Source organism: Cyprinus carpio, chromosome A6, assembly GCF_018340385.1.
Source record: "Cyprinus carpio isolate SPL01 chromosome A6, ASM1834038v1, whole genome shotgun sequence".
Classification (NCBI taxonomy): domain Eukaryota; kingdom Metazoa; phylum Chordata; class Actinopteri; order Cypriniformes; family Cyprinidae; genus Cyprinus; species Cyprinus carpio.
In genome coordinates this window covers 14,693,189-14,705,272 of record NC_056577.1, presented here as the reverse complement: position 1 = coordinate 14,705,272, position 12,084 = coordinate 14,693,189, and the positions used below count along the sequence as shown (strand labels likewise).

At 35.3% G+C, this 12,084-nt stretch overlaps 2 protein-coding genes across 3 annotated transcripts in view; both read left to right on the top strand.

Moving 5' to 3' along the window:
* The window catches only part of usp43a (ubiquitin specific peptidase 43a), a 379,370-nt gene that overhangs the window by 180,236 nt on the left and 187,050 nt on the right, over nt 1-12,084 (top strand). The gene's annotated exons all lie outside the window — the stretch shown is intronic.
* LOC109102937 (septin-9-like) overlaps nt 9,228-12,084 on the top strand; it is a 101,608-nt gene continuing 98,751 nt past the window's right edge. The window contains exon 1 of the mRNA XM_042758154.1: nt 9,228-9,267. Within this exon, the coding sequence (XP_042614088.1) occupies nt 9,243-9,267 (25 nt within the window). The 5' untranslated portion in view covers nt 9,228-9,242. The remainder of the gene's footprint in view (nt 9,268-12,084) is intronic.

The window sequence follows — 12,084 nt, the reverse complement described above, 5'->3', positions numbered from 1 at the left end:
GTGTTTTTTTGATGAGAGGCTTAATAACAGCCAGTTTGAAGGTTTTGGGGACATATCCTAATAACAATGAGGAATTAATAATAGTCAGAAGAGGATCTAAGACTTCTGGAAGCACCTCTTTTAGGAGCTTAGATGGAATAGGGTCTAACATGCATGTTGTTGGTTTAGATGATTTTACAAGTTTATACAATTCTTCCTCTCCTATAGTAGAGAATAAGTGGAACTGTTCCTCAGGGGATATATAGTGCACTGTCTGATGTGATACTGTAGCTGACGGCTGCATGGTTACAATTTTATCTCTAATAGTATCGATTTTAGAAGTAAAGTAGTTCATAAAGTCATTACTGCTGTGATGTTGGGAAATGTAAACACTTGTTGATGCTTTATTTTTTGTTAATTTTGCCAGTGTATTGAATAAATACCTGGGGTTATGTTTGTTTTCTTCTAAAAGAGACGATAATGCTTTTCTGTAAGATAGGTTACTTTCCCGCCAAGCCATACGAAATACCTCTAGTTTTGTTTTCCTCCAGCTGCGCTCCATTTTCCGGGCTGCTCTCTTTAGGGGTGCGAGTGTGCTCATTATACCACGGTGTCAGACTTTTTTCCTTAACCTTCCTTAAGCGTAAAGGAGCAACTGTATTTAAAATGCTAGAAAAGAGAGAGTCCATAGTTTCTGTTACATCATCAAGTTGTTCTGAGGTTTTGGATATGCTAAGGAATTCGGATACATCAGGAAGATTACTTACAAAGCAGTCTTTTGTGGTAGAAGTGATGGTTCTACCATACTTGTAACAACAAGTAAAATTTACAGTTTTAGCTATATGAAGTTTGCACAAAACTAAATAAGGATCTGAGATATCATCACTTGGCTGCATAATTTCAACACCATCAACATCAATTCCATGTGACAGTATAAATCTAGAGTATGATTTCGACAATGAGTAGGTCCTGAGACGTGTTGTCTAACCCCAATAGAGTTCAGAATGTCTATAAATGCTGATCCCAATGCATCTTTTTCATTATCAACATGGATATTAAAATCACCAACAATTAAAACTTTATTTGCAGCCAGCACTAACTGATGTAAAATCAGCAAACTCTTTAATAAAGTCTTTTACCAGTGTGCTATCGAGAGCATCCTGACCAGTTGTATTACAGTCTGGTATGGGAACTGCTCAGTTGCTGACCGCAAGGCACTGCAGAAGGTGGTAAAAACCGCCAAACGCATCACAGGGACAGCACTTCCTGCTATAGAGGACATCCAGAGAAAACACTATCTACGTTGAGCTTGCAGCATTCTTAAGGACTCCTCTCACCCTGACCATAGACTGTTTAACCTCCTGCCCTCCGGGAGGCGCTTCAGGAGCCTCCGGACAAGGACCAGCAGATTCAGGAACAGCTTTTTCCCTACAGCTGTCTCCTTACTGAACTCTGCCCTCTGACACCCCCCCCACACCACAAACACAGACTCCTCCTCACTACATCTGATTATTTACAAATAAGCAAAAAACAGTAAACTTGTTATTACTTGCACTACTGTCTGTTCATCCAGAATACCTAGTAATCCATTGCACACTGAAATATTTTCTATGCACTTTTACTGTCCATTGCACTAGTGTAAATGTATTAATATGTTCATAGTTTCTGCTTATAGTGTACATTACGCTTATTACATAATCTATCTGTATAGTATGTTCATAGTACACCTATCTGTATATCATGCTGATAGTATTTAAAATCTGTAAATTATGTCCATAATACTGCCTTATTTGTATATTTATTGTACATTTGTAACATATTGTAGACACTGTATATTCTGTACTTACTGCTTATTGCACTTCTGGTTAGATGATTACTGCATTTCATTGCCCTGTACCTTACCTATGCAATGACAATAAAGTTGAATCTAATCTAATCTAATCTATAGAACTGTGATATGCTTGGGTATCGAGAAATGCACATTACAGGTCAATGAACAACGTCCATTCATGTGGGGCGCAGACCCAATCTGGTCCCACTTTATATTAAGTGGCCTTAACTACTATGTACATACATTTAAATTAATAATTTGGTACAGTGCACTTATCATCATCTGAAAAAACAGAGGTGTTAATTATAGGACCTAAAAACTCTGCATGTAATAACCTAGAATGCTGTCTAAGACTTGATGGCTGCTCTGTCAATTCTTCGTCATCAGTTAGGAACCTAGGTGTGCTATTTGATAGCCATCTTTCCTTAGAAACCCACGTTTCTATCATTTGTAAAACTGCATATTTCCATCTCAAAAATTATATCTGAATTAAGACCTATGCTCTCAATGTCAAATGCAGAAATGTTAATCCATATGTTTATGACCTCAAGTTTAGATTATTGTAATACTTTATTCGGTGGTTGCTCTGCACGCTTAATAAACAAACTCCAGCTGGTTCAAAATGCAGCAGCTAGAGTTCTTACTAGAACCAGGATGAATGACCATATTAGCCCAGTTCTGTCAACACTGCACTTGCTCCCTATTAAACACTGTATAGATTTTAAAATCTTGCTTACTACTTATAAAGCCCTGAATGGTTTAGCAACTCAGTATTTGAACGAGCTCTTACATTACATAATAGTCCTCCATGCCTGCTGCATTCTCAAAACTCTGGCAATTTGATAATACCTAGAATATCAAAGTCAACTGTGGGCAGCAGATCCTTTTCCTGTTTAGCCCCTAAACTCTGGAATAACCTACCTAACATAGATCTGGAGGCAGACACACTCTTGCAGTTTAAATCTACATTAAAGACCCATCTCTTTAACCTGGCTTACACATAACACACTAATATGCTTCTAATATCCAAATCCGTTAAAGGATTTTTCTCTCTTATTCCGAGGTCACCGTAGCCACCAGATCCAGTCTGTATCCAGGTCAGATGGTCACTGCAGTCACCCGGATCCAGCACCTAGAAAGGACCTCTACAGCCCTGAATGTCAGTGGAGACCAGGACCACTAGATGAGCCCCAGATACAGATCCCCTGTAAAGACCTTGTCTCAGACGACCACCGGGACAAGACCACAGGAACCAGTTGAGTCCTCTGCACAAATGTGACTTTGCTTCAGCCTGGAATTGAACTGCTGGTTTCGTCTGGCCAGAGGAGAACTGGCCCCCCGACTGAGCCTGGTTTCTCCCAAGGTTTTTTCTCCATTCTGTCACCTATGGAGTTTTGGTTCCTTGCCGCTGTCGCCTCTGCCTTGCTTAGTTAGGGACACATCATTTACAGCGATATCGTTGACTTGATTGTAAATGATTGCACAGATACTATTTAAACTGAACTGAGCTGCATGATGACATCACTGAATTCAGTGATGAACTGCCTTTATCTGTCAGTATGCATTATTGACACATTGTTTTCCTAATTAATGTTGTTCAGTTGCTTTGACACAATCTGTTTTGTTTAAAGCGCTATATAAATAAAGGTGACTTGACTTGACATGTTTTTACATTTACTTACATTTGAAAAATATCTGCATCTAATTACATCTGTAATTAATTTCTGTAATTACATTTATAGGCTAATTACACCGCTGACCCATCCTTAACACCTTAACCCACCCTTAAACCTACCCATACCACCAAACCTGTCCCAACCTTACCTGTTTCCCATCTCAAAAGCAGCAAAAGTGTTTTGCAATACAATATGAACACAATAAGTACATTGCACTTATTTTTTTGATGTAAGTACATAGTAGTTAAGGCCACTTAATATAAATTGGGACCGAATTGCATTTTAATATATTTCTAAAAAGTATACTAGAAGTACTTTGGTAATAATAAATATATGCTTAATTACACTTTTAAGAAATATGCTAAACACAAGTACTGTATACTGTAAATATATTTCTAAAAAGTATACTAGAAGTACTTTGGCAGTAAATATATGCTGCATTTAAAATATGTGCATTTACAAAAAATTTTTTTTTTTTACTCTTATTTAAATTATATTTTATGTGTACTTTGTGTTGACTGTATATGCAACTTATAACCAAATACTTGAAGTGAATTAAATACTCTCTCATGGCAGTTTAATTTAACATTATGTATTTCAATATTCTGTACTGCATTAATGGTTTGATCAGTCCACTTAAAACTAAACTTGTACCTCAGTACCAGTACTTGCTCACATCAGCATAAAATATCAAGTACACATACATAGACAAGACAAGAAAAGACAAGACAAGACAAGACAAGACAAGACAAGACAAGACAAGACAAGACAAGAAAAGAAAAGAACGGTGTTTGACTCTTGGACCTCACGAAATCCCTACAAAGCTGTTTTCCAGACCTGCAAAGCTCCTTAGCCAAAACTCAACTTATTTGTGCATTACAACCTTCAGGGTTAAATGCCACAATGCTCAGAATTTTGCACAATGTGCCATCATCTAATTCTGCAACAGAGTTGTTTCTTTTTTGAAGCCTTGATAGCAAGTATGTGGCATACTGCAATGGTCACTGGATTCTCTGACAGTTGTGCTGATTTAGCTGTCTCTTGCTTGCTGTTCTGCAGATCACAGAACAGTTTTTATGACTGTGTCTTTGGCATTGTTCATGTACATGTCAGCCTTGTTTGTGAGGTCTCTACATTTGAGGAATCTCTTGACTATCTGTTGTTGGACATGTGTGGTTCCATTAAAGAACCTCAAGAGTGTGCCATTAAATGACTCAAAAGAAAAAGTAGATGTTCTCAATTTCCATTACAAATTTCTTCAGTGCTTTCTCTGCACTATAAATATCAATGATTTGTATCTTTTCCTGAAGCAGAGAATAAATACCAAAAACAGGAAGGAAAAGATGGTTCCAGTATTTCTTGGAAAGTACACCACAAAGCACTGGTAAAGCATAGAACAGAGGGACCTTTCACTCCCATTACTGGCTGCTGAGGAGTTGCAGCCATAGCACGTTGAAAATGCTCAGATTCACATCTGAGAGAAGGTTAAGGTTAAGTTACAAAGTAAGCAAACATCTTCTTTACTAATTTTACCACTCCTGATTAGTTTTTCATATTCCATTCCTGAATGTATGTCACTAATAATGCCATTAGTAGACCTTTTTCTGTCTAAAGTATTCTTGGGATTTTCAGAATGTCCTTAATTTGGCTTGATAAATTCAAACTCAGAAAATATGCCCAATTTTTTTAATTTGTGTCTGCACCGAACATTATGTGACATATAGAACACTGTCTGACCATTAACCTTACCAATATAGTTTGTGCATCCAGAACAGTAAAAATGTGATTAATATTGTCCATACTGCCCATAAGCTTTATGAAATAGGTAAGAAGTAGCTGTACAAACAAACAGCTCTGAAACCATTGCCCCTGCAATGGCTCCGGGTCCTTGGTGGCGAAAATTAGAGCCACAACGTAATATGCAACAATGCCATTTATCTTATAAATTATTATCCAAAAGTGTGGGCCTAACAGTTTTTGCACCCTGTCCTCCCTATGAAACATCATAATAGATTCCTTTTCTATGCAGGGGTTTCAAATTACAAAGTCATTTATTATAAGGCTGCAACTCATAAAGCCACACTATGAATACTTTATGACAATACCTGTCATGGATTTGAGTTTGGTCCTTTTTTCAGGTGAGGTATCTCAGATGCTGGTTGCAAATCAATTGTATGGTCATGGTGTCCCTCACAAACAATATCTGGCCTATCCTGAATTGTCTGTTGAATATAGATTTGTATGTCTGGGTGGCAAATTGGAGTCCTTCAAACAACAACTTTTATATGAATGAATTTAGAGAAGTGTTAAAAAATTTAAAATGAACATTTTACATGACCTCTAATAGTTTTATAACTGCTTCACCCTTAGCTGTTACAATTATGTCTGTATTCTGAGGCAGTCTTCCTAGTCTAAATATTTGTGACATACTATTTGTAAAGCGAACTTCTAATAATAATAATAATTATAATAATAATAACAATAATAATAAAAAAAACAAAACTAACCCATGTAACCTTTTCACAATTCCTGTTTTGACACCTCATGTCTGATTAGGATTAGTTCATTCTGTACACCTGTGTCTATAGTTTATCTTAATTTGCCTGTGTATTTAAGTTCCTGTCTGTTCAGTTAGAGTATTTCAGATCTCGTCTGTTTTCACGTGTGCTAAGCCTTCCTCTTGTGGATTTACCTTCTGTGTGGATAATTAAAGATAATTTTACCTTCATCTTCATAAATGTTTTGAGTGCACCTGAGTGTGACACATATGTTCATATATATATATATATATATATATATATATATATATATATATATATATATTATATATATATATATATATATATATATATAGTAAGTCTGTGTTGTAAGAAAAAAAAAAATTTAAGTTGACACACAATTTTTTACCTACCCACTCAACTATTTTCTGCATTTGGTCTTCCATTTTGTATCTCTTTGCTGGTCTTGTGCACTGAGAATAATGGACACTGTAATTTTATGTGGTGGCCTTATTGTTATTGTAATTGTAAAAAATACCAATTTGTTGTTAGTATCATTTCCTTAGAATATTAAGTAAAGTAAATTTGCAGCTTAATGATCATTATTTATTTATTTTTTTCCTAGTGCTTGCTTGAAGTAGACAATGAAGAAGAAGAAGAAGTTTTATTTATATAGCGCCTTTCCATAGCCCAAGGTCGCTTTACATATAACAAGTAGTTTAATACAGCCACACAAGCAATATAGACACAATACAAATACAATATGAACACATATACAACATATAGCCGTTATCCAAAGTACATATTAAACAGATATGTTTTTAACTGACTCTTGAAAACAGACAAAAATGGGATGGTACGGAGAGTGAGGGGTAGGAGTTCCATAATTTAGGAGCATTAACACTAAATGACCTTCTAGTAGTCAACCGAAAACGAGGGATGGACAAAAGGCCAAGTTCAGAAGATCTAAGAGACTGGGCAGGGCAGTATGGGTGGAGTAGCTCAACCAGATATGGTGGTGCAAGACCATTTAGTGCCTTTAATGTTGTGAATAGTGAAAACCAGTGAACAGAATGCAGTAATGGAGTAATGTGAGCAGAACGTCTGGTGAAGGTAAGGACTCTTGCTGCAGAATTTTTTACATACTGTAATCTTGCAACACATTTTTTGGGAAGGCCTGCAAATAGATAACTGCAATAATCCAGACATGATGTGATTAGAGCATGAATTAAAATCACTATCAGCTAAAGTAAGAGAAGATTGCAGTCTTGCAATATTACGGAGGTGGAAGAAGAAGTTTTTAACAACAGTGGAAATATGAGAGTCAAAAGATAAAGTCAAATAAAACATCAAGATTGCGGACAGATGAAGAAGGTGTAACACAAATCCCATCAATGTCAAAGGACAGGTCCATCATTTTCACTGAAGTAGCAGAGCCAATCATCAATATTTTAGTTTTGTCATCATTTAATTTAAGGAAATTCAGGGACATCCATTGTTTGATATCCCTGATACAAGCAGTGAGTGAATCAGGTATGGATGGCCTTGCAGAGCTAGTGGTAAGATATATTTGAATATCATCTGCATAACAATGCAATTGAAATCCATGCATGCATATGATGTTACCAAGCGGATAAATATAAATAGTTAACAGTAGAGGGCCGAGAACTGAACCTTGAGGAACACTCTGTGAAAGTGAAGCAGTGGCAGATTTATACCCCTGTATAGTGACAAAATACTTTCTGTTGCGTATATAGGAAACAAGCCAGGAAAGAGCTGAACCAGTGATACCGATATCAGAAAGACGTGAAATAAGTAAATCATGGCAAACCGTGTCAAATGCAGAGCTTAGATAGAGAAGAATCAAGATGTTCATTGACCCAGAATCCATATGTCATTAACCACACGAAGAATGGCAGTTTCAGTGCTATTTTGCAGGACGAAATCCTGACTGAAAATTGTCAAAAAGACCATCAGCATCTAAATATGATCACAATTGTGATGCCACTACTTTTCAATCAGTTTACTTAAGAACGGTAAATTTGAGATTGGCCTATAATTATTCAAGTTTAAATGATCAAGGCTTGGTTTCTTAAAAATTGGGGTCACTGCAGCCATTTTCATTTCAGCTGGAACAGTGGCAGATGCCAAACTACAGTTTATCATATGTGTTATAAAAGGTGAAACCTCAGAAACACACAACTTAAGTAAGGCAGTAGGTGCAAGATAAAGACTTCACAATTCGATCACTTATAGCAGTAGCAGTAGTTAGAGGGAAAGCAGAGAGAGAATTTGTTGGGTGAACAGTCAAAAACTTAACATTTAAACCACTTATAAGAGTAGTGTCTCTAATAATGGATTCAGTGATTGACTTAAGTCTAAAAAAAATAAACAAAATAATAATAGAATAGTCATTCACAAGCATCTCTGAGCCAGAAATAACATGTTGTGAAGGGTTAGTGAGATTTTTGACCATAGCAAAGAGTGATTTGGGTCTGCAAACAGAATTCTTAATAGTACAGGAGAGATAGGAGGATCTTGCAGCATTGCATAAGTATATTAAGTATATCATCACATAATATACTTTACAATTGCGACATCTTCTGGTCTAATACGTGTAAGTGCAACAAATTATTTGGAAGTTCTATTCTTTTTCATGAAAGGATATTGAGGCTCCCTTGTTTGGCTTTGGTTTGGTTTGTTGAGGGGGTCCATCTGTAAATGTTACAAAACCCTTCTCTCTACACTGTTGCATCAGTAGTGGCACTCTGGACTCGACTCGTCTGGTGTATTTTGTTATTCAAACAGTGCTGTGGCTCTTGAATTGATCTAAGCCCCATATTCGCAGTTTAATTATGCTGCCTTACAAACTGCATTGCTCCAAAACAAATTTTTTATTGAATTGTATTCATTAAGTAAATTTAATCAATCAATAAATAGCCTTAAAAAAAAAAAAAAGCCACCAAATCCTTCTTGCAGTAGACTTTTTGTAAAAAGCGCGCTCCTGGCATATATTAGCCTGTGCACGCGCCCTACATAGTCTTATGACGCTTCGCGCTCTCAAGTGGAAGATGCATGCTGCCGCCCTATGGACAACAAGATCAGAGTGCGGATTAGACGTGAACTGATAACTGGACGCCAGTGCATTCGTCGTGTAAATTTGCAACTGGATTTAAAAAACAAACAAACAAAAAAAATCTGATTTCCGTTACCTAAACCATTTGTATGTAGTTTCATTAAAGTGGATATTTATTGAAGATGAAGAAAACTACTTCGCATCAAGGTAAGCCTTTTATTTTTTCATTATGAGTATGTGGCAAGAGTTTAAAAAGATTCTTAAGAGCTTGTGTTATAAAGTAATCACTATCTCTAGGCTCTCTTCCTGCTCAGTTTATACTGGCGTTTTTTTTACAATCTGAGAGCTCTGTTAAATGATATACTCAAGCATGAGGCCAGCTAACCTCTATTCCTTAAACGCATGCACTTAAATGTAAGATGAAAATAGAGCCACATCAGTCAAGATAAGATTGAACTGACTGTTGACCAATATATATATATATATATATATATATATATATATATATATATATATATATATATATATATATATTATGTATATATATATATATATATATATATATATATATGTATATATATATATATATATATATATATATATATATATATATATATATATATATATATATATATATATATATATTGTGTGTGTGTGTGTGTGTGTGTGAGAGAGAGAGAGAGAGAGGCATTTTTTACAATAAAACTCAATTTGACAAAGCAAGCATATGTTCATACATATTTACTTTGAATGCAAAAGTGACAATTTTACAAATATTTAATTTTATTTTATAAAAGCAGCCCATTTCAGTTTACAGTCTGTTGTTGCTTCTGATAAAACTAAAAGGACTCTTCTATGCATGTTATGTTATATGTTATAGATATATATCCCTCAAGTATTATGTAAACATATATTTTTTTATTTACACAGCTGTATATACAGTAAATAATGCTCAAATCTGTACATAAATCTTCTGTTCCAGATGTATACCACATTAATATTTTTATTATTATTTTTATTAAATTTTTTTCCTTAGTCTTGCTTATTTAAAGGGGTCATATGACATTGCTAAAAAGACCATTATTTTGTGTATTTTGTGAAATGCAGTGTGTTTATGCGGTTTAAGGTAAAATGAAAAAAATAAATAAAATTTTCCACATATTGTACATTATTGTTGCTCCTCTATGCCCCGCCTTTCTGAAACGCAACAATTTTTTCACAGCTTATCGTTCTGGAAAGCGCTGTGTGCTCTGATTGGCTGGCTATGCAGTTCGTTGTGATTGGCTGAATTCCTCAAGCGTGTGACGGAAATGTTATGCCCCTTAGCAGGTTCAGGAAACTTACCTCCGTAAAATGCACTGCACACACTCAAATGTTTGGTTTGTACTGTTCTGGAGCAGTGTTGTAGATAAAAATTAACCACTGATTTCTAGTTGTGTCCTAAAAGGCCACACAAAGTAGTTTGGCTTTTGCAATGAAACGCACAGCATCTCCACAACATGGCGGCGGCAACAATACTACAGCAAGAATTATGGGAGTTACGCCTTCTTTCTTTGCATATACATTCGGGCGGTGTTATGCAAATCTTCCCACGCAGTGATGTAGATATGTGGGGGCATGTTTGAACGAGGCATTTTAGGAAGGCGTGGCTGAACGTTCACTTTTATAAAGAATATCTCTTTGGGTTTGATTATAATTAAAAAGCTGGATATTCTGGTCAGCTTGGAAAACTAAGTCAATGGCAGTTATTGTTAAATTCATACATGGACTGTCAGGCTTGAGCTATCTCTCCAGTATCTAATATATTTAAACATTAAGTCACTGAGCCCTGTGTACATCTTACATATTGTTAAAATTGCCAGAAGGAGAAGCCATAGTCATGGTTGTTTCAGGAACAAAAATTATACAAAACAGAAACCCTTTGTAGAAAAATGTAGGGCCATGAAACCAGCAAAGAGATATCGTTTAGCTATTTTTATTTATTTATTTTATTTTAATTTTATTTTATTTATTTTTTTAGTGCTGGAATATATGCAAACACATTTCCGTAAAGCTAATCATACCTGTAAAGCTACAAAACAGAGGTTATATATGACAAAACTTTTAACCTGGAAATTTTCACAGAATTATTTCTTGCTGTCAAAAGCAGAGGTCCAGTTCCCTCTATGAAAATATTCATAAGCAAATAAGAGCATAATTTTATTGTTTACATTAAAACAGCAATAATAATAATAAGAATTATTAAAAAATTAGATTTAAAAATAGAGATTTTTAACATTCCTTAATGTTAAAAAAGGTTTTTTGGTTTGCTTAACTTGCTTAACATTTTTCAATGAATAAAAATTTCATGTACATGCAGGCTGTATGTTTTACCAAGCAGTTGCTTTCCTCATCATCACATCTGAGACTGAGGAACTTTACTTACTGCTTTGCAAGACTGGAATTAACATTGTAGCAGGAAGTGATTCATGACCTCTCTGTAGCTCTCTGTAGTCCCTTTCCACTGCTATGAGCTAGTTTTCCTGGGATGTCATTTTTTTCTATACAGTTATGCAGTCTAGACTTCATGAAAATAATTCTTTATTCATGAAGAGTATATTTATTTGAACTCATGTTGAAATAATTTTTCCATCCACTCGTGCTATGACATCATACACTGCTGGGCGATAGGTTGCATAAAAATAGATCTTATGAAGTGTGCAGCTATTGGATGATGTGAAGACTGAAAAAGCTTTTGAACAGATGGAGAAAAAAAAAAACAGGTCATGTTGTTTTTGTTTTTTTGCTGATGTTAAGCCATTAGGCGTGAACATTTAGCCAAACACACACATTCAGAAACTAGTCAGAGTACTGATCCTGAGGCTAATTGCAAAGCCCAGTTATTTGATGGCCACTTTTTTTTAAATAATCTCTTCTATGTTTATCATCACAGATATTCACAAAAAAAGAGTTGCATGCAATTAGAAACAATGTAAAGAACATGTACGGGTCAGAAATTAATCAAGGTTCAAGGCAAATTGGCAC